The sequence below is a fragment of the Fistularia commersonii genome, chromosome 4 (assembly GCF_037954325.1).
Source record: "Fistularia commersonii isolate RoL2024-O1a breed Wild chromosome 4, RoL_Fcom_v1.0, whole genome shotgun sequence".
Lineage (NCBI taxonomy): Eukaryota > Metazoa > Chordata > Actinopteri > Syngnathiformes > Fistulariidae > Fistularia > Fistularia commersonii.
Genome location: NC_141287.1, coordinates 18,464,330 through 18,489,098, shown reverse-complemented (window position 1 = coordinate 18,489,098; position 24,769 = coordinate 18,464,330). Strand labels below are relative to the sequence as shown.

Sequence of the window (24,769 nt, the reverse complement as noted above, 5' to 3'; positions counted from 1 at the left end):
CCCGGTCTTGATATACACAACACCGTGGCATTATAACGTATTTCTTTTTATTATTTGTTTCGTCTATTTCAAGGCTTTGCCTGGCTACATTTTATATCGACACAGCATCAGATGAACAGGCTGTCTGTCGCTCCCCTCCCATCCTCCACCCTACATTGCTTTGTTTCATGCTTCAGTGCTGCGATCATTACAGGCCTGGTCACCAGCGGCTTTGTAAACTTACAGGGAACAGAGGAGGAAGGAAAGAACTGCGCTCAACAGCTGAATAAAAATTTTAGTGCTTGTCTTCTTGTCACACATAAAGGTGTGCAGCTGTTGAGATTTGACCAAACATTTGATGACATGGCAGAAATGATGTGAATCATCTCAATGAAGATGAACCTATAACTGCCACACAGATGAATGAAAGTCCAACCGAATGCTGCATATTTACTGCAGAAGATATTTTTGCATAAAACACGGAATCCTTAATTTTGCTAGCTGTGACGTCCTTTGTGTTCCAGGTGCCTTTCTAAAAGAGATGGAAAGGTTTAGTGTGCAAGTTTGAGGTCAGAATTAACCTTTAAAAAAAAAAAATCAATATTTATTATCATTTCCAAGGTTTTATCACCTTCATCAATAATCTGAATCTCTGTCAAATGTAATTACAAGCATTATTAAACTTTGATCAAGGAGAGGTAGAGCCAGTGAAATGGGATAGAAGCTGGGGAGTTTTTGCAGAGGCGTGTGTCTCCGGAGGCTCTGGACACCAGACTGTGAAACTCTTAATATCTACCCTTGCTTGAGTCGGTCACTCTCCATTTCACACCAGAAAAGGATTCAGCGCTCATTAGAATACGGCAAATGAAAGGCCATCATTTTTATTGGCTTCATTACATTGCCTTTTCCACTTTGGGCTTTTTTTTTTTTTTTTTTTTGGAGGAGAAGGGTTGGGGGGGGTTGAACATTGTGAGGAAGCATCTCAGCCACTGCACCAACACAATGGGCCACCAAACCAACCCGACCGTTCACAGCTGCGCTACTCCTCGCTTTTATATTTGGGCAAATGTTGTCCGTGATTCCCCGATGTGTCGAATATATCTCCCGCTCCTGGGAATCACTGCCACATTAGCTTGCTGATAGATACTGATGCTCTCATTGTGTGAGGCAAGTCTAATGAAATGATGATGATGATATTGACTGTGGGCTGCGCGCCAGCCCTTCCCCCCTCTCCATACATCCATCACACACGCATAGCTACACCCTCTATTTAGCCTAAAACCAATTGCTTTTTTTTAACCTTCTATCAATTGCTTAACAGTCCACATTTCAGCATTAATGCCCTACGTGTTCGCAGCCTTGCGAGGGCGCCTATTATTTATTTCTATAACACAGTCGTCCTCAATTCCAAAGCAAACAAACTGGTTCACATTACAGAACAGTGATAACCAAATCAATTGTCACACCTTAAGACCTCTGACTTTAAAAGTAATTATAATGGGCTACACTTATCTAAATAGCCTCCGTTTATTGACTGCATGCCAGCAGTGTGATCAATCTGTGCAGAAACTAAAATTTAAGGAGGAGATTAATGGTCCAGAGACTGTAACTTGCCTTTGTGCAAAGCTGAAGAGAGTGAACCCAGCGTGGTGCATGCAAAGGTGGAAAGGCTGCAAGTAAAAAGCCTCTGTTGGGTGTTTTTCAAAGGAATAAGCAAGGGGCCAGGAGCAATTACGCTGCAGCTTTCCTGAGCCTCTGACTAGTGATTGCTATCATGCATGCTAAATGGACAAAGTACTCTCACGGCGCACGTGAATGACAAATCTCTCTCGCCGTCCCCAACAAGACAGGAAACATGTCTTAAATGTTGTTGAAATTAAAATGATAAGGAACAATGATGTGATAATCACTCGTACCTGTGTTTAGTGCTGTTTCTGTTTCTAATTCACAACACATTTCATCCCCTCCTCCAACCAATCATTTATTTGAATGACAAACGTGCACGTGTGAAAGCAGGTGCTCTGAAATCATTCAAAATCCTCCAAATACATACTTGATGATAAATATTAACAATCTGCTGGTGACTTTCCCTGAGTATTTTTAAGAACAAATGAGGTAAATTATCTTCTATCTAACTGTAATAATATTATCTTATCTTCATTTCAATTTCTAGGCTACTTTTTTACTTTATTTTTTTGTTGGCTTTCATGATGTCTTTTTTATATAATGGTAACATTTCCCCATATAAGGATTTGCTGGGAAATATTTTGAAAATTTGCAAAAACAGTTAGTGCAATCTCCACTAAAAATGTAATGAAATGCCTCTGCATGAGTAAATAATAGGACAATCTGTACTTTTTTGGAGAAATAAATCCCCAAAATATTTGATTTATCTTTCACTAATATCAGGTCTGTGTGATAAATATGTATTTCTGATGGGTCCCTATCCGTGTCTCATACTCTGTAGCTGTGCTTTCCTTCATTCTGCTTCATTTTCCTGCCAACAAAATCAGTTACTTCTTATAAATGTTTTTGGTTCATGCCGTGCAGTGGATCGTCTCCAAAATTATCCATCTTTCTCGTCAACACTGGATTTCTCCTGCCTGAGGTTTTCACTCAGTTCAACTTGAGTAGCCACCTTCCTGATGTGTCCACCCACTTTACATATACACACAAAAGGAGGGAAAATGGTATCTGATCTTCTTTGCATCACTGTTATAGTATTTCTGTAGTATAACTGTACATGTAGTATATAGTATAACTGATTTGTTGTCAAATCTTCTTCTTTGCCTTTTGGCTTTTCCTTTCAGGGGTTCACCATAGGGAATCAACCTTCTCCATCTACCCCTAGTCTCTGTATCATCCTCTCACACCATAAATCTTCTTTTTGGTCTTCCTCTAGACCAGGGTTGGGCAATTATTTTGGCTGGCATGCCACATTTCTTCTTTGATTTTTATGCGCGGGCCAACTGGATGAACAAAATGAAAATTGCAATTTAAATATTTCAATTTTTTGGCATTTTATTTCAATTTTAAAATCATCAATGATCATATAAACGTACCGACCGACATTATTTTGTATGTAATCATCCACACAACAATAAAAGAAAGGAAAAAAATAAGTTTCTAAATTCAATATTGATTGAAAATACCTCCTGCCTGGTAAATATTGCATTTGAAATAGTGATAAAAGGAAAGCAGAAAAAAAACTTGTGATTGAAATAACTTGATGAGTACAAAACAAAGTTGTGTTATAAGTAAGTAAAGATCTTTTTTGACATAGCTGCACTCTGCATACACTGCCCACTCAGGTGTATGAACCCTGCTATCGCGCATGCGCAAACATACTCTCCCGCCCCGGTTTTAAAGTGTTCAAGGTAGACCGGAAGTGCCGTGAAGCGGGACCTGCGGGACCTGCGGGAGCGGCGGGACACACACCTGCCGGCTGGCGGCAGCGACTCCTCGTCCTTTTCCATCGAAGCGTCGCCTGGAAACATGGGAGGTTCCACGAGTGCCGAGATACCGAGAGGTGGAACGGAAGGTTATCACGTCTTAAGAGTAAGACCACTTTTATCCCTCACGCCTTGTTTTTTTGACTGACGGTCGACTTCCGGTCTGCTAGAAACTCAGATGCTACTCGGTGGTCACGTTGAAAATAGCCCCGGAAATACAGTTGTTTACTTGGTATAATAATTTAAGTTTATTTTGCCGGAGTGAAATACCAGTTTAGGTGTTTAAAACGACCGTCAGAGCGAGTTGGACTCCAGAAGAATACTCCTGAGACGACGAGCGGATGTCGGGGTCCCCCCCCGGGGTGCTCCCATGTATCCCCACTTTACCAGCAAACAACAACAATCTTCTTCGTGTAGCCTAAATCTGAATTTTTATAAATTATTTCTCGGCATTTAAACAGTCATGGTAGTCTTTATCAATCTTAAAAAATGCAATATTGACTGTTTAAAAATTTAGGATGTGTTCAAAATAAAAGCGTTCAACGCTTCATGCAGATGCTTTCCATTTTTGCATCAGTTATACAAGTCTATTATTTTCATTAGTATAATGTTAATATTATTGAAGTCTTAACACCGACTGTGTGGACTTTCCCTCCCCATTTATCCTCGTTTCAGCCTGCTGCACGGCCTTAATAATTTCCCAAGAGACCCGGTTAGAGAATTAATCATCCCCCCCTATTACAGACCCATATACATTAAATGACATTCACTTAGTCTTTCTTCCACTCACCTAATCCTCATGCATACTTATTCAGGACTAATCCTAAGTACTGATACAAATGACAAAAGTAATGTATTCCTTGTGTTAAAAGTAAGTACAAATGCAAATACTGCTTTTGTACCTTTACTTGTACGTTGGGTTTGAAATTTGGATGTGTTTATTTACTGAAAGGGTTGTTTCAGACCTGATTGATTGGTAAATGTGTTGGTCCAAGCCTATGCAAGTACTCTGAAAAAATGTGACGGTACTTGATTTTCTGGAAAACTCTCCCTATATAATAAGTCAACGGCATCTCTACCGGTGTCTTGCGTGTAAGACTGTGAGCAATGAAGCTTGGGTTTGAAAAAAAAAACAGTAGGGATCAGAAAGCAACTCCACCATCAGGTCTTTCTTGAGGTAGTGTTGAAACCCCAGCTGCTTCATCTCCACAAGGTTTATTCTGGTTTAAAAATGGAACGTATTATTCACCACCGTCATTGTTAAGGTACAATGGCTCATTATTAAGCATGTTTTCACTTAGTCAAACTATTATCCATACCAGCAGGTTTACTCCATCATCACAAGTGAAAAGAATTCAAGTCAAAACTTGTCGGAAGTGAATTCAAAGCCAAATGTTTTGTTGAGACACTGTTTTGTTTTTGTTGTTACCCTACCATTAATTGCACACAATCAGTGGAACCTCTGAACATTTTTATATATCTGTTGGGATTTAGTATTATACTGACTTTACACACGGATACAGTGATTTGACTTTTTAATACTATCGCATAAAGGAGACAATATAATGTACATATCAAAGGAGTAATGGATTTGCATGAAATACAATTCTTGGGATTATTTAGCATAATATGAAGAGAACAATTTGATTGACAGTATTTTTACACATTATGTTCTTTTTGATATTCATGAGGTATTTTAGCTGATCTTTAGAGATCTTTAGGTATCTTTTACCTGACATAATGGCATATTGCTCCAAAAAATTCAGTATTTGTTTGTCTTTAAGGCAAAATTAGCCTTATTTGGGCACTCGTGAAGAAGGACTAAATAATCGCTTCCAGCCCAAGTATAAGGGAGAAAAATCATCTTGTCTGCAGGTGTTTTGTTTGCGCTGAAATGCTGAATAATACAGAAAATCAACTGTAATGAAGTAGAGTGGTTTTTGTAAGCCATTTCTTATCTTGACTTTTCCCGCACTACTGCTGTGCAATGAGTTTTTTTTTTATCTACCAGGATATGGGATTTTGAATATATCACCCACCACCAGTTTTAATTCATTCCCCCCACAATTATATGTTAGCTGGTTAACATACCAACCAGCTCCTCTATATCTGCAGCCCTTCTTTCTTTTTGCACAAGTTTGCATATCCACCCACATATCAAGCAGGGGAAAAATCATCAGGCGTGGCATGCAGGAGTACGGAAGGAGCAGCAGGGAGTGATGGCATTTGTGTCACATTGTGCCGCATTGACTTGTGCTTGCGTTTCACTCATATTTGCAAATCCTTGTTACGTATGCAACCTTGTCATGCCTCCACCTGCCAAAACAACAAAATAAACGCAATGGATCGATAGCACTAAGGGAAAGAGGGTGTACTGTTTTTACGCGTTTCATTAAAATACCTCAAGAGGTTGAGTGAGTGAGAGTAAATGATCTTTACCTTTTGCGGCTCTTCTCCTTTGGGTTTTTTACTCGCTCCACATACTTTCCACATTTTCATTTGCCTGTATATTCTGAAGTCAAATAGTTGTATTTTGTAAATCAGTCATGATCTGACTGTTTCAACAAACAGTAGTACTGGTGATTTGGGGCCAATCATATGTCTATCTTTATTAAAGAAAAGATAATAAACAAATTTGTTCACCCTGTTTTTTTTTGCAGGTCCAGGATAATTCTCCTGGTTACTGTGCAGGACTCGAGCCCTTCTTTGATTTCATCATCTCCATTTCTGACACCAGACTAGTAAGTTCCCCACCCGGCGTTGGAGCGGATTCCCCTTGTCTGTGTAGAATCCGTGTGACAGCGTTGATTTGTGACAGACCGAAGACAACGACACCCTTAAAGACCTGCTGAAGATGAACGTGGAGAGGCCCGTGACGATGAAGCTGTACAGCAGCAGGACGCTGGCCGTGAGGGAGACGACAGTCACGCCCAGCAACATGTGGGGCGGTCAAGGGCTGCTGGGAGTCACCATTCGCTTTTGTAGCTCGGAGGGCATCAATAAAAATGTTTGGCATGTCTTGGTAAGTACCTTTTGGTTCTGGAGGCCCACTGGATCCCCTAGTATACAAATCCAGAAATTCACATTATGCAGAAGAAACATTCAATTTTTTTTTTCTTATTAAACAAAAAAAAAATCTCAAGGATCTTTATTTTGATTGTTGCATCCAGGAAGTGGAGTCTAACTCCCCTGCAGCCCTGGCTGGTCTTCGAGCCCATGTCGACTACATCGTAGGAGCCGACACCGTCATGTGTGAGGTACCTCCTCTGCAGGTTTGTAGGAGCAGTAAATTCCCGGAGAGCATGGCTGATCTATGACTCTGCTCACTGAGCAGAATGAGGACCTGTTTTCTGTCATCGACAACTACAAAGGGAAGGAGCTGAGGCTGTATGTTTATGGCACAGACACCGACAACTGCCGTGAAGTGTGCATCACGCCGAAATGTGACTGGGGTGGCGACGGCAGGTATGACAACCTTCATGACCTGTTCACACAGCTGCATTGTCTTAACTTCACACAGGACCTCAGATCAGGCCCTAAAAGCTTATCTTTGCTCTGAATATCACCAAATATAAATTGTTGCTATTGCCAATTAATAGAACCTTGTATGGTCATTAGTAGTTTTTAATTTATTGAGTTTGTATGTCATACTTTACTCTGTCTTTTATACTTAATTCTTTTAAAGAACGACTAAAAAAAACTTAAGTTATTGTAACGTTACTTTGTGCTGGGTTAAATATTCATATAACCTGCAACATCTCTGCATAATTTTATTATGGACATTTTTTTTTTCCAAATGTAAAATATTAACAAACATGCTGTTTAATACTGTGTAAGATTTCCAGTTTAAAACACAGACCTCTCGATCAAATTCTCATGAGAAGCCCTGATATAAAGCACAGTTGAATAATTGACTTCATATGGTGGCCATCCTTACTTAAATTCCCCACAGATAGTGGAATGGAATTTTAAAACCGCTTCAAGTAAAATGTGAACTGAACAGTAGTTTGTATCTCACTTCTGAAGCAGACAGTACATTATTCAGGATGATACATTGTTCCTGTTAGTCATCTTCAGACGCTGTGGGTCCCCTCACAGTCTTGCTTGTCTCTACAGCCTCGGTTGTAGCATCGGCCACGGCTACCTGCACAGGATACCCACTAAATCCTGCACGGGGGGCCAGAGGATCGGTTCTCCGGCGGCCCCGGAACCAGATCTACCACCTAGAGAGGATTTCACAGAGGCAACTAATGTCTTCAATACAGAATTATTCGCGCCATATAAATCCACTTGCTCGCCATGGGAGTCCCAGATATTGTGTGAGTGTACTGAGATACAGTAAGTAACTGTGTGGTATTTTGGCCCCCAGGTTGGTCTCCTCGCTGTCATTCCAACCGTTCCAGTTGCTGCTGCATCGAATTCTGTTTCTAGTGCAATTGAACAATCTCTCACTGGCGTTTCAATCAACTCAGACTCACCGACTAACCATGCCAGTGTCTTGACAGGTAAGCTGTTGGTTTGGATAAACTTATATACCTATATATACCTAGCATTGTATATTCCTTTGACAGATACAGGTCACGTGCTGCCACCAGGAGTGGTAGGCTTTCACACAGGTAAGTTTCTGTTGGTTGATTTGACTTGAATGTAACTAAATCCAAATTAGCAATTTAGAATAACATCTTTTCTTGAGGATGTGAACATTTGAAGTCATAGCAGTACCAGATGTACATCAATTTATTTTCGAATTATGGTGGATAATAATCTTATCAAATAATCTGAACTTTTTTTTTTTTTTTGTTGTATGACAGGTCCACAATCTGATTCGGCTGCCAGTGTAACGGATTTGATCTGTGTTGTTACTGCGCCCCCAATGGACTCTTCCCCACCCCTGTGCAACACTGCTTTAGCTGGTACAGAGGAAATCCCCCCCTCAACCTTTCAAACTAACAGTTCACTAACCAAAACTAAATCACCTGAATCCGTTAACATCACCGTATTTCCTGACTTATCTTAAAGGTTTCTAATGCCTTGTCTGTATATATGCTTCTCGATTCTGTCAACAATTTTTTTGTACTGCAGCAAAAAAATTTTTTTTTTTTTGTTTTGTTTCAAAGTATTCATGTAATGTGGGTCAGTCATTTTTACAACTTGGGATTTTCAATTCAAACAAGTTTGATGTAAGAACCACTATAGTGTGTCAAAAGCTTTGGAATTGTGCAAAAGTAGTTTAGTTAGGTATTGTCAACTGTATTAAATCTGTATTTGTCAGATTGAAGTCTGATTTTGCTTTATTCAGGTATTCATTACATTGAGCATTAAATGTGGTACCTATTGTGGCCACCACGTGTCAGTATAAGCTCAGGAAAGACAAAGATAGCATGATGTGCGGTTTTAACAGTGGAATGAATCAGCTTTGAAAACACAATTGAATGGGGAAAATTTAATTGCATTTATTATTCACTCTTTTTATGGAACTGTACAATTTGTACCCGAAGTGAAACATACAGCCCTTGAAAAAGTAAGAGCAACAATGCAGCAAAAATGCAACCACTCAAGAAAACTTTTTTTTTTTTTAAACAAGTGGACATATCGGTTTATACATGTTACTGCTGCAATTCAAAATTTGAAAATTAACCTGTACAGAATATACTTTCCAATTCATCTGTTTATTAATATTCCTGCATAGGATTTTGTACATTATCTTTTTTTTCTACATTTGGTTACTTTGTGCATTAGATGTTAAGTATGCTGTCCCAACCTATAGGTCGCTAGATGCCACTTGTATGCTACACGTTACATTCTCATGGCTAACAACTCAAATTAAAGCCTAACATTTGTGGTAACGAAAATTAGCCAAATCAATAGTGAGATCTTTGTAATTCTACTCAATGACTGTTCTTACAGTAAATTAACTTCTAGCAGCTTAATCGTTTGCACCCTGGCAGGACCATGCTATTCAATTAAACAGCGGGTGCCAAGTCTGTCAGTTTCAGTGCTTTTTGTCGGGCCCTCAAAAAGGTTGATTAAGCCAGATCCTTTACGATACATCCCTTCATTGTCCCTCCGTTGATCAAGCCCTGGTAAACAAGTAGAAGCCTGGCACAAGTCAGAGGCGGCCATGTAGTGTCCTGTTCCTCCTGTAGCTGGCTGTTCCCTCTCTCACGAGCCCGAGCCTGAGAAGCTCTGTGGATGTGGGAGCCACTTGGTCAGTTGCCTTTCTGTCACAGTTCAAGGCTGTTAGTATGAGATGATGCTGGAGGAGGCTGGTCCTGAGCCAGCGGCATTTATTTGAAGATTTCCAGAGGAGCTTGACCTCCGCATATGCGGGAGGAGGTAGGGGTCACTACCCAGCTGGTGGACGTCAATCCGATCCTCCTTCCTATATGCCAGACACCGCCGTATGAAGGCCTGAGGGGAGGCAGTCCACAAGTTGTAGGTCAATCACGAAAAGACATTTCGTGAACAGGTTAAGAGTTGTTAAAAACAACAACCTTAGCTTCATTGCTGGAAACTGGCTTCACTGGAAACTGAACGTCGGTAGCTTTTAGTATGGTGTTCTCCTGAAGGATGTCTTGTTGTGACTGATTGTGGCCAAAGGGCTGCAGAGAGGGGTAGAGCTCAAGTATGTGTGAAACACAATAAATTAGACAAAGGAGCCGGAGTTCCTCTGTTTACCTTCCTTCCATACAGACACTGGAAAAAGATGACACCCACTGACCAAACATCCACCTTATTCGAGATCTTTGGAGGCTCTTTTCCAACCACAAAACACTCAGGGGGCAAGTACCTGGACAGATTCACAAAACAAAGTTAAATGTTATATAAATCTAAGCCCTCAATCACGACATGCCTTCAACTTGTGAGTGTGTGCGTGCCGGACTCTTCTCTCACCAATACGTTCCTGCACCCTGTGATGTCAGATCCATCCCATCCACACCATAGTTGTCATCATCCATGATTTTGGACAGACCAAAATCAGTGATTTTGATTTCCCCACAGGCTGTGCCATCCACCAACAAGATATTGCCTTGACAGCAGAGTGCGAAAAGTTAGCAACTTGACAGGGGGAGCACTGAAGACAACATCTTGGCTCTCGTGCAACTGACACTCGATGAAAAACCACAAAGATATGAATGTGCCAAAAGATGGCTACCTGGCTTCAGGTCGTAATGGATGATGGGGGGTTTTATCTCATTTAGGTATTTCAGGGCGTTCACAATCTGCATGACTATAGACCGTGCCTCCTTTTCAGACATTAGCTTATGCTGTTTCAAGTAGAAATCCAAGTCATTGCCTTCGCAGTACTCCATAACAGTGCAAAACCTGTCAATCGAGAAAGAGCTGGTCAGTTTCGACTAAACGCCCTCCCCCTTTTGTGCTCCAAAGTGCTGAATGAAAATAAACAAAGGGATTTACGTGTCTGTGTCCAGTGAGAAGTAGTCATAAAGTTTCACAATTCTGGGATGGTCGAGCTCCTTGTGTATTCTGTACTCTCGACATGCATGCCTGTGGGAAGGAGGCCTGTTATGTTTGTCTTAAAGCAGGAACCAACAGCTGTAAGCCTATCTCTGGATGTCAACATGCAGCGATATACTCAAGGTGAGATTCTGCATTTCCATGCGAGCCGACATACTTGTGATAGTTCTCCTTCTTCTCTTCTCTCCAGTTTTTGTTAAGTTGGTGAATTTTCACAGCAGCGTATCTTTGCTCGATTAAGTCAAAAGCCTGTCACACAGAATGGACTGTTTAAAAACACATCAAATATATTTGCCTTTTCAAAACACAGTACAGTGAATTGTCTTGACTTGCCTTGTAAACTTCACTAAAGCCCCCTCTGCCTAGAAGGTGCAGGAGCAGGTAACGTTCATTCAACGTAGGGTGATCTTTAAATCTTTGGGGGAGGGGCATAAAACACAATGTTATGGTTAGGTTATTTGTCATTAAATGCTTTTTCACTTTCACCCTCATGTATAACAAGGCAGCTGTCCTTCACAATGATCTCATACATGCTACCTGCAATTGCATCATGTTTTACCATACTAACACCATTGCTTTATTAAGTTTAAAAAAAAAAAGTGTGCTGAGAGGAGTTTACACATGCCGCTCTACCTTTAATATGTATGACCCCTACTTTCACTGTCACACACAGGCAGCACTAAATATTTATCTCTGAAAGATTTATCTTTTAAATAGGACTTCAGTGGATATGTTACAAAGTGACAGGACGAGTAGTGATGTACAACCAAAGGCCCCGTTAAAGTAAGGCAGTTGTTTTCTTGAGCCTGCAAGTAAAACAACCTGAATATTGCAGAGCTTTGGGGATCTTTGAGGGATGGAAGAAATATGTCCATAAAGTACTATGATCTTTCAGTGGCAAAGTTTTCTTGATACGCTGACATTTACTAGTTTTTGTGATGGTGTGGGTTGGATGTGTGGCCTTACCCTTTTGAAAAGGAATGAGGGGGAAATAAAGTTTTTGAAAAACAGATTTTATACATTAAATAGATGCTGCCATTTTTTTTTCCCCTTCTGCACATAAACTTGTAATAGGAGAAAGGGGAAATAAAGGGCCTCTGGTGATTTCCACCACCAATATTTACACATGTAAAACATCTGACTGGTTACTTTCTGAACACGAAACATGTTGGAACTTAACCGACTGGCATGACAGTAGACAGAAAGCAAATGCGCTCTGTGCACATGGATTTTGTTTTCCCTCAACTCAGTCAAACTTTCAGGTATTTCTGGCATACTGCAGATTGTGCTTTCATTATGTAACTCTACATGGTAAAATTTAGCCCAATAAGTACTGTGTTTTTCGCACAGTGGATGGTTTCAAAAACAGCCTGAGCATCATTTAATGCCACCCCTGTGGCTGAGGGTACTGGCCCTGAGCGCACATCAGAATCCAATATCTGTGCAATAACTGTCAAAGAAATAGATTCAGACTCACTGTGAGCTGTCTTCATTATTTATTCTCTTCAGCTCCCGAATGTGAAGATTGCGCACTCTCTCTAGACGCTCCAGCTCCGCCTGGATCTCAGCTTCTTCCTATAAATGATTCAAGGGCACAAACACAAATGCACAGAAAGAACTTCAGAGTACTGACTACAAGAAGAAGAGCTCATCAAACCCCACTTGTATACAGCTGACTAGCTCCCTATTAAATATTAATGGCTGACTTGGTACAGTCTGTCAAAGGCTGCCTGGAATGCTTGTTCGTCTGGAAAACAATGAATATACCCACAAATCCATGTTTAATGACCCCCATAAACTAGACAAAGCCCTACTACAGTTCGTAGTTTCCGGACTCCGATTACATTTTGTTACCGCTTCTTTTCAACTGCATATATTGTCGGTCCTAATATGTGAAATTAAATCAAAGTCAAATTCAGGGTCTCCCAGGACACAACATTAAAAATCTGACAAACCTTCTTGAGATGTCCAAGTCGCAGTTTGAAGATCTCTTCCTGTTCATGGTATTCTGCTAACGTCAGTCTTTCATAGAGGCGACACATGTGTGGGAAGACGAGAAAGTGTTTGCTCTGACACACATTTTGTTTATTTAAAATTACAATGTTTTCTTTTCCACTTATGAACTCAATCACACTGGCGCAGATTGTCAAGTGTCTTTGCAAATAGGAATGTTACAGTTACTATCAACTTAATGTTTTACAACATATTAGCTTAGAGACAGCTTGGCTTGCCTTCATATATATATATATATATATATATATATATATATATATATATATATATATATATATATATATATATATATATATATATATATATATGAATGATTTACTTACAGCTGAGGTAGGCTGGGTTTTAGAAAAGGATCACTTTCTGCTCCATTGACTGCCTTGGTTTTGCGTTGCTTTGGCTCTGAGTTTGTCGTTGGTGCTTGAGAGTTACTGGAGGAGGGGGGTTTCCTCTTTGCTAGCAGTTTTCTCTGCCTCTCTATGTCCTCTCTTTGTTGGTTTATCCACTCCTGCTGTCTGTCATTTGGGGAGAAAAGGGTCCTTTTTTTGTTATTTACAGGCAGTATAACTACATGTTCACAGTTGTAGACATGCCTTTCATAGGTTTCTAGTCTTCTTTTGACAAAAGCTTGGTTTTGAATGAAGTATTTTATTTTTGTGATTAAGTACACTACAGACTGGGGAAAAAACATGCCTTATAACCTTTCAGTTTCATGGCAAATACATGAATTTTGGAAAAAGAACTTTAAAGGAAAAAAAGATATTGGGTATTTTGCTTCTCTTTTCTGGTGTTTCAATGGAAGGAACACTTCAAATTCTGGAGGTCTAAGAACCAGCATATGTAAAAAAACAGGCTGCTATCAGATAATGACATGAAGCATAATCATGAATGTTGGTTTGAGCCCACACTTGGCAGACCTAGTCCAAGCCATTTCACAGTGACCAGGCTAATGTGTCCAGTATGTTCAAAACTAAAATCCTAGAATACGCCTATTGTCCCATTCTGGGTTTTACCGCTAAGACTTGTGTAAGTGACTTTAGATGCAACTAATTTGACTGTGGAGGCAACTGGTTTCCATGGAACAAGGGATTCCTGATCATAGTTCATGAATAGAGCCCGCACACAGCACAGAACACCACTCGTGACAATGAATTTGGTCGACTGGATCGAGGAGAAAGCAGTATTTAGTCCAGGAGCAATTCAGCACAAATTGTAATAGAACTGAAACTACCAGAACACGTGAGTTCTGCTACTGTACTCTTTGTGCTTGACAGATTTCAGGTGTTCATAGACCGAGCAAGAAGACTTTGTCAGAATGGAGAGTTGCTATATACAAACCAAAGAGCTCTTCAACAAGACAAACAGTACGTTAAGAGTAACTCACTTGACGAGATTTTGGAAGGCATAGCCATCTGTCCACTGTTCAGTGAAGGAAGCTCCATGTCTCACTGTAGTGAAATGGCCTAAACGTAGTCTATCCTGCATGCTTTTTTCCCGACAGGCCTGCTTCTCCTGGTTGCTCTGAAGAAGAGCAACATGAAATATGGGTAATGTGGTATTCAGGATACATGAACAGCTGTTGAGTGTTTATCTGAGAGCTGAAGTGACATTTAAAGTGATATTTACCTTTTCTATGAGCAATTTCTTACTCATAGTGATGCATTTATTCAAGCGTTCCTTATACTTTTCAAGTAATTTTTGTTGCTCATCGATCTGTCTCCTGAGATCACAGTTTGCCTATAAAGCAAAGAACATTGTCACCCCTGTTTCACCTAGAGTTTTACATTAGTGGAAAATGCCATTTTAAAAGGAGACAACAAAGGCCGTTGAATTGTTCAAGTACAGGAGTATCTGAGCAGTTGGGCTCTGTTGGGTCTTTCCATTACTTAATGAACAGCGATTTTCTGCTTACCCTTAACAAATCATCTATTCTCCCCTCCTTCTTTTCAAGGTCTAGATTTTTTGTACTTTCAAGGGCAGCCAATTTCAACACTGTCAAGTCAGTCTAGCAGGGGGGGAGAGAGAGAGAAACAAGACAAAAAGATCCACATCCCATCAGTTTCCTATTAATATGTTTATAATTGCCACAATATGACAGAAGCCAGATTAACAAGTCCTTCAACTTACCTGTACAAATTTGACCGCTAGTTGCTTTGGATGAGTCATGTGGTCACCAAAAGACAGACAAGTCGGGGATGAGCTATTCTGTCTGCCCTGCAATAGAAGAGATGGGCCTTCTGTTTAGACGGGCCAACACCAAATGGAGCAGCCAAGGAGAGTTTGAGTACAAGTTTTGGCACCACTTACAGCAGTGCCCTGAGCGGAGTGGGAATGAGAGTTCTGGGGCGAACGAATCATTGGTGGGAGACCTCTCACAGGACTAGACCCATTTCCTCCCTGGAACTAAAAGAACAAGTGACATCATTGCCCAACACTTGGTAGAAGTAGACCTTCCTGGGCCTCCTTTTTCTCTTTTTTTTTTTGTTACAGGGACAAGAAATAGATATGCCTCAGATGTGGACCAAAGACTAAGTCATTTTATTCAGTCATCACTTCCTTTCACTGTATGAAATGTTTCAGAACACTTACATCAAAATAATCACTTATTTTGGGTCCTCGCACAATTGATTTCCCTGTGAAGGGGAAAGGGGACAAAAAGATGAGATTCATTTTAATATTCCCACAAATACTTAAAATGAGAAAAGGCACAAATCATAGCCAGGTTTACCTAACCACTTACCTTGGCTGCTTTCTGACTGAATGTCAGGCTTTCTTTTTCTGCCTCTGGTTGTTTCGGACTGTTTCTTCTCTGGAGTCTAACAGTAGTGAAAAAAAAATTGCAATTCAACAGTTGCCAAAAATGAATACATTAAAAAAGAAACAAAAAAAAAAAATGTTGTTTTGACAAATTCCAACTATTGACTGCTGATGTAATTGCATTGCCATGACTCGTAACCAAATAAAGATAACCAACTGGCTGTTAAAGTCCTAAATCTTGCAAATTATCCTTCACTCCAATGAAAAATAAATACAGAATGTAAGGAATGTTACCTAAACTTTGATAAATGTTCCTTATCTCAGTGTCAGAAGGTAAAAAAAAGAAGTTTTTAGACATAACAATGGCATATTTTCTTTATTATTTTTGAAACAGCTACAAATTTAAGTAGCTCATTGTTCATAAATCACAGTGAATAATTTCACCATTTCTTAGACTGGATTTATTACTAGAGAAAACATGGGAGATTTAAAGATTACAGTATATTCCAGGAATGAGTGTGACTGATATCATATTCAAGACAGCCATTTTTAAAAGTGTTATAAGATTTAACTCTACACCTACCGAATAAGCAGGAGAGCTGCCTCTTTTCACATCTGACCCCTTTAAGCAAAGAGAAAGAGGATGAGGCACTGGAAAAAAGCTGAATGTTCTTAAAACATCATTATGTCATTACCCTAAGACTCTTGATCAGACAGAAGTTCTTAATTCTTCAAATAAGATACAAAAAGAACTGGCAACGTTTGTAGATTATAACCGTATGTTCTCATGAGAACTTATGTTTTAGTTGTCAAGAGCACCTAATTCAGTATACTGTAAAATTTGACCAAATACTTTTGCTAAATGGTGCGCTGAGCAATGGCGCCTACTTTAAGCATTAATTCTTCCTACATTTCCTTCTGATATTTTAATTGAATCCATGTACGAAAACAGATAAAAAAAAAGGGGGGCTAAAAACATGATGCATCTATGAATTTGAGCGGGATGCTGATGCAAACGTAAAAAAAGTGGTATGTTTTTTAATCACCCACCATCCACTTGTTATTAACCCTCCCATAAAAAAAGTAGATATCGCAGACAATTTAATTTACTGAAATACTAAAAGGCAGTCCGACCAATGTAAAGAGTTTGTTTGGAAATTAAGGGTCTGGAAATGTGTAGGAGGAAATGTGATTTTATGGGCCATACCACATGCAGCTGTTGCTGTCTTTGTAGTGGTTGTGCCCCCGCCCCCCAAATCTCCAATCCTTCCCAACCCTCTCAAACATTTTACATTTTTTAACAAAATTACTTGCATTCGCAAGCAAGGTTACTTCTCAATAAAAACCTACATTCTTCTGACTTGCCAACTTCCACAAGCCGGCAGAGCCGTGCTACTTAGTTTTATTTCTGTTCCTGGAGGTATGTACTATTTGTTCCTCAGTACCGCGCCATTTTATAATGCACGCAACGAATAGAATTTTTACCTCGGATTCTTTGTCACTTGAGGATCCCAAGCTTCCAAAACTGTGATTTGAACATTCATTGTTGGTCAGTCCCTGGGGGAAGGAGGAGTATTTAGGATGAAATGCACAACCTGAACGGATCAGACCGTACTAACGGCGATTTAGAAACATATATCTACTTACTTTGGTTCCCCCACTCGCACTGCCAGTGCTGCCCCCTGTGCTGCCACTAACCCCGCCCATGAAGCGAGCTTCGAGCAGCTCTTGTCTCCGGGGGTCCAGACTGTGCAGCTCCTCCATGGTGCCTGGGAACATAAACAATGGACAATGTCTGTGCTATTCAAGGAAGTGATTAAGGTAAAACATCTGAATGTCAGCTCAAGAGGAGAACACACATTTGCAAACAGGGTGGCAGATGTTTCCCATAAATTCAACATTACGTACTGAAAAACTACATCAACCCTATCGCCATCAAATCAAAAGAGATCTAAATATACACGAAGAGCAATAACTGTCTCCCTATCCCGAATTATTTTTCAGTCAGACTTGGGTGGCTTTTAACAGCACAACACGATTCCTTGTGATGTTTCATTCGACTGTCACTGTCAGGTGTGCGCAATTGATGAATTCTATTTCAAATAACAATGAAATATGTGGCTGAACACAATTCAGGAACGAAAAGGGATTTCTCTGCCACAAACACAATCATTGTGAGTCCGAGAACAATGTTTCAACTGCCAGGCAAGGATGAATAATGGATTCCCATAGGACTGTTATGTGAGCTCCCTGGGCATCAGTGCCGCTGCAGACTCAAGAGGGTCTGCTCGCTAAACCTGTGCTTTAATGAGACAACCATTTTGAATCTACACATGGATGGGCATCTTTGGCACCATATTTGAGCGGCCGGCTCAAAAAGGTTGTACGAATTACTTCGATGAGAAAAACATTTTAAATGACAAATTCGGGCGATACTTTTCAGTTAAAAACTACAGCTTTAGAACTGGTTACCATGATGTTGTTCAGCTGATTGCTGAAGTATTGGATAATGCTTTTGCTCACAAGGCTGACCGACAAAGGAAGGTCTGTGCCGGGAACTGATATTGCGTGTTTATTTACTGTACACAATGAATCTATCCAATTTCAGATCTACTATTGCTCACAAGCACAAAGCGACTTTAGACAATGTGTATGAATATACATTGCGCATACTTTCCCTCATCTGTAGTCTTACTCAGTTCCTTCAAAAGATAGAAATTAAAGTCCCATGAAAGCATAGCATTTTCTATCCACCCGTTTGGATTTTTTTTTTTTTTTTTTTTACATGTGATGATTCATTAACTTGTCCAAAGAGTAAAATTCATTATGTATTAATCAGTGTGACAAATTTACTTTTCCCTCCAACAGCCACAGTGGCTAGTGCCCAGTTGGTTGAGCTAATTTACCAGCTTCATAAATTCACTCACAATTTCTCATCCTAACACACAAGTGCTTAACAGTTTTAGACCATATACTTTTCAATTCTTGACTGCAAATCAAAAAAAAAATGTAAAATTGAAAGGACAATAAAGTTGAGTGAATATATAATTAAATATTCCCAAGTTAAAGAGGGGTGGTTACAGTATAACACCATTTAAGTATACCTTAGTGTCAAGATTGATGGTTATACTGCATTTACCAATCTAAGTCATCTTGAAAAAATTCACTTGAGCAGAGAATCTCACGTGTGTGCAGTCTTTCCTCCACAGTTCGACTTTTGTCAGCTTACAATTATTTTAAAAATACAATTGCATTTCTAAGAAGAAAATGTTTAGTATAGGCCTAGAACAAAAGAGGTACTATATTGTGTAACTCCATATGCAGAGGGTTGGTGCCATTAGAGCTGAAAATGCCTAGTAATTTTTTTCCATTGCAAAGAATAGTTTGATATGGGCAGCAAATATCAGCAACTAGACTTACACAGGAGCTTGATGAGCCTTACATATGAAAACATTCGGCCTTTTTCCCCCCAAAAGACCAGGATTATTAAACAAAGGCCATTTGCCAAAAAAGCCTGGGTATGAACCAAACACTTTTACAAAAGGCATTTTAAGATAAGAAAAACATTGGGTAAACCGCCCCTCCCCCCAAAAATCTAAATAAGCCAAAGTGGGGACATTCAACATTTCAGAGCTTTTGGATAACAGGCGTTTCAAAATACCAAAAATAAGAGCCAAAAGTTATTCTTCCTAAGAATCAACACTAACAGATATGATTGGTTGCTGCAAGAGAGGAAATGCTCTGCGGCTAGGAGGCTTTATTCAGTGGTTGTCAACTTATTGCTTTCTCATCAAGCCTGCTTTCAACTCTTATGTTGATGAAATGTTGATTAAACACCTAAAATGCCAGGCATATCCGCAAACTCCTCAGACATTTTATATGGAGTCTTTGAAGGTGCCAGCTGCTTTGCAGGCAGACTAAAATGCCCCTGAAACCCAGTCTCCTGCATACACGGAGCTGGACTACACAAAGTTCTTCTGCTATAAGTAAAACAATATATTATCCACTAAAACTCACAGAACAAACATTATGGGTTGCACACGATAAAATTGATCTTATCTGGTCTATCTGCAAAGTTTACATTTCTGTATTGCTGATATTTCTACATTTTCACGTCGCCTTTTAAAATGTTTTTTATTGTTGAATTATGCATTTATGATATACTTGGGATACACAGTTTGTTTGGTACTCACTGTCGACAGCAATGAAAGGAACAACCAACTCCCCTGCAGCATAATAATATCTTATTTTGTAAGCTGCGTCTTTATGGTCTGACTGGTAGAGGTGAATAGTATCCCCTGTCACTGACGAAAAATAACTTAATTTCAGCTACCTGCCTTAAACCATACATGATTCAATTATGATTGGTTGTAGAATTGATTTAATTAAATAGTTCATTCATTCATTCATTCATCTCCTGTACAAGAACATGACTGTTACAGGGAAATATAATGGAATGCAAGCATCTTCCTACTGCATTTGTTTGAATAAGTCAGGCTCTGATGAAGAGATGACAAAAACAGCATTTTTTTAGGGAAACGGAGGAGAACTTTTGTTGAAAATTATCATGAAGTGTTATCACCTGTAAAAACCCCAGTTACCACAAAACATCATGCTTTATAAAAAAGAACACAAATATCGCTGTACTGGCCTTCCAAAGTGTGCCTTTTTATATTTCTAACATAACACCAATAACTTTAAGAACTAAGTCTTAAATTCAAGGTAAAACTGAATACTTCTTTTACAGTAACACTTCAAGCTCACATATATTGTACAAAAAAAGGTTGGCTCTTTTTTTACAGTTCACAATTTATCTCACATTACTCTGGCTTAAACAGGTCTAAGTGAGATCAGACAGCCTGTAGTGCACAGGGACACATAAGGGAAACAGAATTCTCATTTTGGAAACACAAAGAAGTCTGATAACTTTTCATTCAAGTCAAGTAATTCATTCAAGTAATTGAGCAATTACTAGTAAAGTAGGCTACTGAACCAAGACAGGACAGTCATAAGTCTGAAACTTTGAGTTTTGAACCCTTTACAGCACCTACTAAAATCAACTTAACTTTAATAACAATTCAGTATATTACAGAATAACAAAGACTTTGTTTTAAAAAAGGTATTTTGTATAGCATTTTTCAAGATAAATTTCCTCTTTGCCAAAAAGGAGTAGTGTTTATGCCACAACCCTTAAAGCTTTATTAGCAAAAAAAATGTAAAACTGTAGGTGAATAAATAAACGAGTTGAGCAAAGAAGCTCTGAGCTAAGTTGTAAATGTTTAGTCTTGACAAAAGGCTGTTGAAATAAAATGTAAATATGTGGCACGAGGAAAGTTATGATTATTCCTCCAAAACATATTTTCTCTATGAATGCAACAAACTCTCCCTCCTGCATTAAACCCTGACGCATCCTAATCTTATTTTTGTGCCACGATTTGAACATTTTGTTCTTTTGATTTTATGTTTCATAATTGCACGTAAGGTAACATCATGCTAATTACATTTTCAGTTACCTTCTCAAAACACGACAGCGACAATCTGTCTGCACTGATATACAAGTCTTCCTTATGCTCTCAAGACTTGATCAGTGGCTCACAAATTGATCCAAAGTAGAACTGTAATCAGGGAGCTTGCTAAACACTCCTTAAGGTGTTATTCCAGCCACTCTGTGCCTGTTGAGAGAATCAAGCCCTTCAAGTCTTGAGGTTCAAGTCTAAATTAATTCAAAAACCACTGGTGCTCTACAAAAAGCTGTTGTAAAGCCTTTCATAATGCTCGCGTCCGAAGTCTTCAAATTTGCGACTCGTCATATCACACTGCTTCTACTACATTCAATCCTATAACACCATGTGGATCCCAGCTCTGACAAATGTGAGGGGAAAAAGAGAAGCCTGCGTGATTCAGAAGCAAGTCATTGTTAAAACATGAAGTAAAATATTTTGTCATTTAATTTCCTGACAGGAACGGAGTACGGAGGAATGCAATCATCACCTTTTTCTGTACTCCATGTTGAAACATTTATAATTCACCGTTTTGGCCCATGTTAAACAATGCTGCAATCATCGGACAATTTTAAGCTAAAGTTTGAGGCATTCAATTTGCCTTGCCACACCTGTTCACTCACAACCCTTTTCCATAGTTGATTCAGTTAGAAAAAGATTACGCCCCAGTGCTATTAATGCAACTTTAATCATATTGGGATTGGGTCGAGACCAGGTTTCACTTAAGAAAGAATGTTTCAATATTTTTGCATGGTGAATACGAGCTGTGTGGCTCCTAAGAATTTCACTTTGCTTCAGAGGTGAAGGCCTCTGTGAATAAGAATTATCTGTATCCAAGCCCCTGCAGGAACAAGCAGTTGAACCCTTACAACTCTTGCAGTGGATGTCATTTTAACTCCATGGTGCTCAGCACAGTGACCACCTGTTTATGGCAGACACTTGAGAAAGTCTTAAAAACCCCCAGCGTCAAATACTGGATCACTTGCAATGACGTTCGGCCATTGTCATAAGCCCCCAAAACAAGGAATCACTGTAAGCTCAAAATGGTCAATATTTGCATTTGACATACTGATGTGGGCAACTGTCACTGGGGTTAATAACAATCCGCACTAGACAATCGTAACATATGGAGGAGCTAACAGTTGCATAAACACCCCGATCCCAAGTTAAGTTCTCCATCGTTTAAAAGATATGGCAAACTGATGAGGATAAAAGCAGACGTTTGTCTTTTTAAGCCGAGACTTTTCGATTTCAACAGGATCGCCAGCCAAGTTAAGCATCAGTTACTGTGTTAGTTTGCAGCACAGCCTGAAGCAGGCACGGTAACTCTTGCCATTTTCAGCTTCAGGGTGTCACTTCATTTTTGCCACACCAAACTAGCAGTTAACGTTAGCTCTTTGCTCCGGGTTGGTTTGTTAAAAGGTCACGTAAGGCTAACGTACCGATCGTCCACTGCGGTAACGTTAGCGTCTTTTGCAAATAGCGATATTAAGGCAATGACGTTACTGAGCGTCAGTTACACATGCACAAATATAGTGAACAATGTGAATCTCCACACAAAGGTCGGATAGCTAACAGCTCGATGCACACCTTTACACTGCATGCTACCAAAGCAGGAATGTTAACCATCGCCGGGGATTGCTTCGTGTCTGTCTCTATTTTACATCCATCGTTAACTTGACTTATGTTACCTCTTGTAACGGGGTGCATTCTTAAAAAGGTAGACATAGCCACCGCAACGGAAGCCCCTCGGCTCTGATAAACGGTGTATCGCCATTATGCACGTACATGTCTTTTAGGTTAAAGCAGAGAAATACGTCCTGTGTCTTCTGCGCTGTTAGCTAGCCAAATAGGCTCAATGGACTTTGGAGCGGACGCGTTACTGTAACGTTAACTAGCAAGCGAGATTCGCCACAAAGCGTTCGCACCGTCGTTTTCCGATACCCCTTTACAAGTCGCTCTATCCCCAAAAAACGAGCTAAAAAACAAACCGGACGGGGAGAGTGGGGGAGGCAAAAAAAACACACATATTCAATTGAGGAATGTTTTAACGATACCTTCCCGGGGCCTTCACCGCTGCCGTGATATGTTGCTGAAAACACAGTCCTTGTTGAGGACGTGGAGAGCTGGGACCAAAGATGGCGTCCCCTCCAAACTTCCACTACTTTGGACACTCATCAAGCTACTTTTCTGGTGAATTCACCGCAGCCCCCCACCGGACGCTTTAGATACTTTCACGGTAACTACGAAATTAACCGACCGGTGAACGAGAGATAATGTTAACTTGGCCCGGGCGCGGACGGGGAAACCGTCTACTCGGGACTTGTTTATAGGGCACAAACCTCCTCACACCTCGGCAGTACTGTCCTGGCTCCGGAGCCACCTCTCCGTCTTCAAGTGGTTGCCAATGAAACGTCACGCATCGTGTGCAAAAAAAAGAAAAAAAATCCTATCGCGAGGATGATACATTATGTATTTAACCTTTCCTTTGCAAAGGTGACTCACTCACACAGCTGGGCGCTGGAAGAGCAAACCAAATAACACACCGAGAGGCTTCTTAATCCCATCACAGAAATCGCATGTTTGTTTGTTGTTGTTTTTTGCTCTCTTTTGATTTTCCATGCAATTTTGTTTTCACACTTTCACTCACACACACACACACACGATAAGATACTCGGAGGCAATTGACATTAGTCACCTTACAAACCAACGGAAATGGGCAAGGGATTACATGCAAAAAAAAAAAAACAACTTAAAATATTCTTGAAAGAAAATATCAAATGAAAAATTGTTAGAGAAATGAAAAGAATTAAAAGAAATCAACTGCACAGTCGGTTGGCTACTCTGGACGCCCTATATGCAAGGACCCATATCTATATCCAATGCTAATATAGTGCAGTAACCCAGAACTATATATGCACCTGTATATATACTTGTACATACTTTTATGTTAATTTCTAAATTATTTTTAGTTTGATGCCCCTTGCTGCTCCCATGGTGCTGTTCCTTAGCTGCATGCTGCTCATGGTGCATCCATGATGAGTTAAATGCAGTGGTTACATTTCATCTATGTTGTGCTCCATGTATAACTGTATGTGACGATCAAGGCATTTTTTCTCAAAAGCTATTTCCCCTTGGGAATCCATAAAGTAAAGTTACACAGCAAATCAGCAAGGAAGACAACATACAAAGAACTTATTAGACTACCCAGGAATTAGCTAAAAAATAATGAGGTAACAACTATGTGAATTTAATCGTTGCAGACAAATGATCCTCGGTGTATGAGAAAATCGGGGTTTTTAGTATTGTTTTAGTATGTGACATATCAATGATATCATATTGACATATGAGTTGCCATCCTTAAGAAGATACAATATTAGATCTATCTATCTATCTATCTATCTATCTATCTATCTTTATATCTTTATATATATATATATTAATATTTGTAAAATAAGACAAATGGGTACTAATTATCATTCATTTTCTTCTTTAGCCCTCTGCTTCTATTCATGTGACTGAAATTTGTGAAGTGACAAAGTCAAAAATCAACATATTATTTAGGAAGTGGAGAAACAATCCGTTTTACTG

The 24,769-nt window shown here is 39.6% G+C and overlaps 2 protein-coding genes across 4 annotated transcripts; one reads left to right on the top strand and one right to left on the bottom strand.

The window, feature by feature from the left end:
* Positions 1–3,392: 3,392 nt before the first annotated feature.
* LOC147235004 (Golgi reassembly-stacking protein 2-like) lies at positions 3,393–8,879 on the top strand. Of its 2 annotated transcripts, none has more exons than XM_086145766.1 (8): positions 3,393–3,537; positions 6,092–6,172; positions 6,250–6,453; positions 6,602–6,688; positions 6,766–6,896; positions 7,548–7,674; positions 7,801–7,936; positions 8,243–8,879. In XM_086145766.1, the coding sequence occupies exons 1-8, from the start codon at positions 3,475–3,477 to the stop codon at positions 8,446–8,448; spliced, it is 1,035 nt and encodes a 344-aa protein (XP_086001892.1). In that variant the 5' UTR covers positions 3,393–3,474; the 3' UTR covers positions 8,449–8,879. The 2 variants fall into 2 exon arrangements, with proteins under 2 accessions (XP_086001892.1, XP_086001891.1); XM_086145765.1 differs by having other exon boundaries at positions 7,530–7,674.
* Positions 8,860–23,575, bottom strand: tlk1a (tousled-like kinase 1a). 2 transcript variants are annotated; one of them, XM_086145763.1, is made up of 22 exons: positions 23,521–23,575; positions 17,325–17,446; positions 17,163–17,234; positions 16,261–16,299; positions 15,661–15,736; positions 15,510–15,553; positions 15,228–15,323; positions 15,048–15,134; positions 14,833–14,925; positions 14,547–14,657; positions 14,305–14,441; positions 13,247–13,435; positions 12,866–12,932; positions 12,388–12,485; positions 11,244–11,325; positions 11,068–11,159; positions 10,851–10,940; positions 10,588–10,757; positions 10,326–10,461; positions 10,110–10,221; positions 9,926–10,033; positions 8,860–9,842 (listed from the first exon to the last, which is right to left on the bottom strand). In XM_086145763.1, the coding sequence occupies exons 2-22, from the start codon at positions 17,439–17,441 to the stop codon at positions 9,672–9,674; spliced, it is 2,187 nt and encodes a 728-aa protein (XP_086001889.1). In that variant the 5' UTR covers positions 17,442–17,446; positions 23,521–23,575; the 3' UTR covers positions 8,860–9,671. The 2 variants fall into 2 exon arrangements, with proteins under 2 accessions (XP_086001889.1, XP_086001890.1); XM_086145764.1 differs by having other exon boundaries at positions 23,236–23,539.
* Between the last annotated feature and the right edge of the window lie 1,194 nt (positions 23,576–24,769).

What these genes read in the sequence shown, in the direction of transcription:
- LOC147235004 (XM_086145765.1), top strand. Translation starts at nt 3,475, where the DNA reads ATGGGAGGTTCCACGAGTGCCGAGATACCGAGAGGTGGAACGGAAGGT. An exon ending in AAGGTTATCACGTCTTAAGA is followed by an intron (nt 3,538 to 6,091) that starts GTAAGACCACTT and finishes TTTTTTTTGCAG; the next exon opens with GTCCAGGATAATTCTCCTGG. An exon ending in GACTGGGGTGGCGACGGCAG is followed by an intron (nt 6,897 to 7,529) that starts GTATGACAACCT and finishes GTCCCCTCACAG; the next exon opens with TCTTGCTTGTCTCTACAGCC.
- tlk1a (XM_086145763.1), bottom strand. Translation starts at nt 17,441, where the DNA reads ATGGAGGAGCTGCACAGTCTGGACCCCCGGAGACAAGAGCTGCTCGAA. An exon ending in ACTCCGCTCAGGGCACTGCT is followed by an intron (nt 15,135 to 15,227) that starts GTAAGTGGTGCC and finishes CTTCTATTGCAG; the next exon opens with GGCAGACAGAATAGCTCATC. An exon ending in GCCTTCCAAAATCTCGTCAA is followed by an intron (nt 13,436 to 14,304) that starts GTGAGTTACTCT and finishes CCCAAATGACAG; the next exon opens with ACAGCAGGAGTGGATAAACC.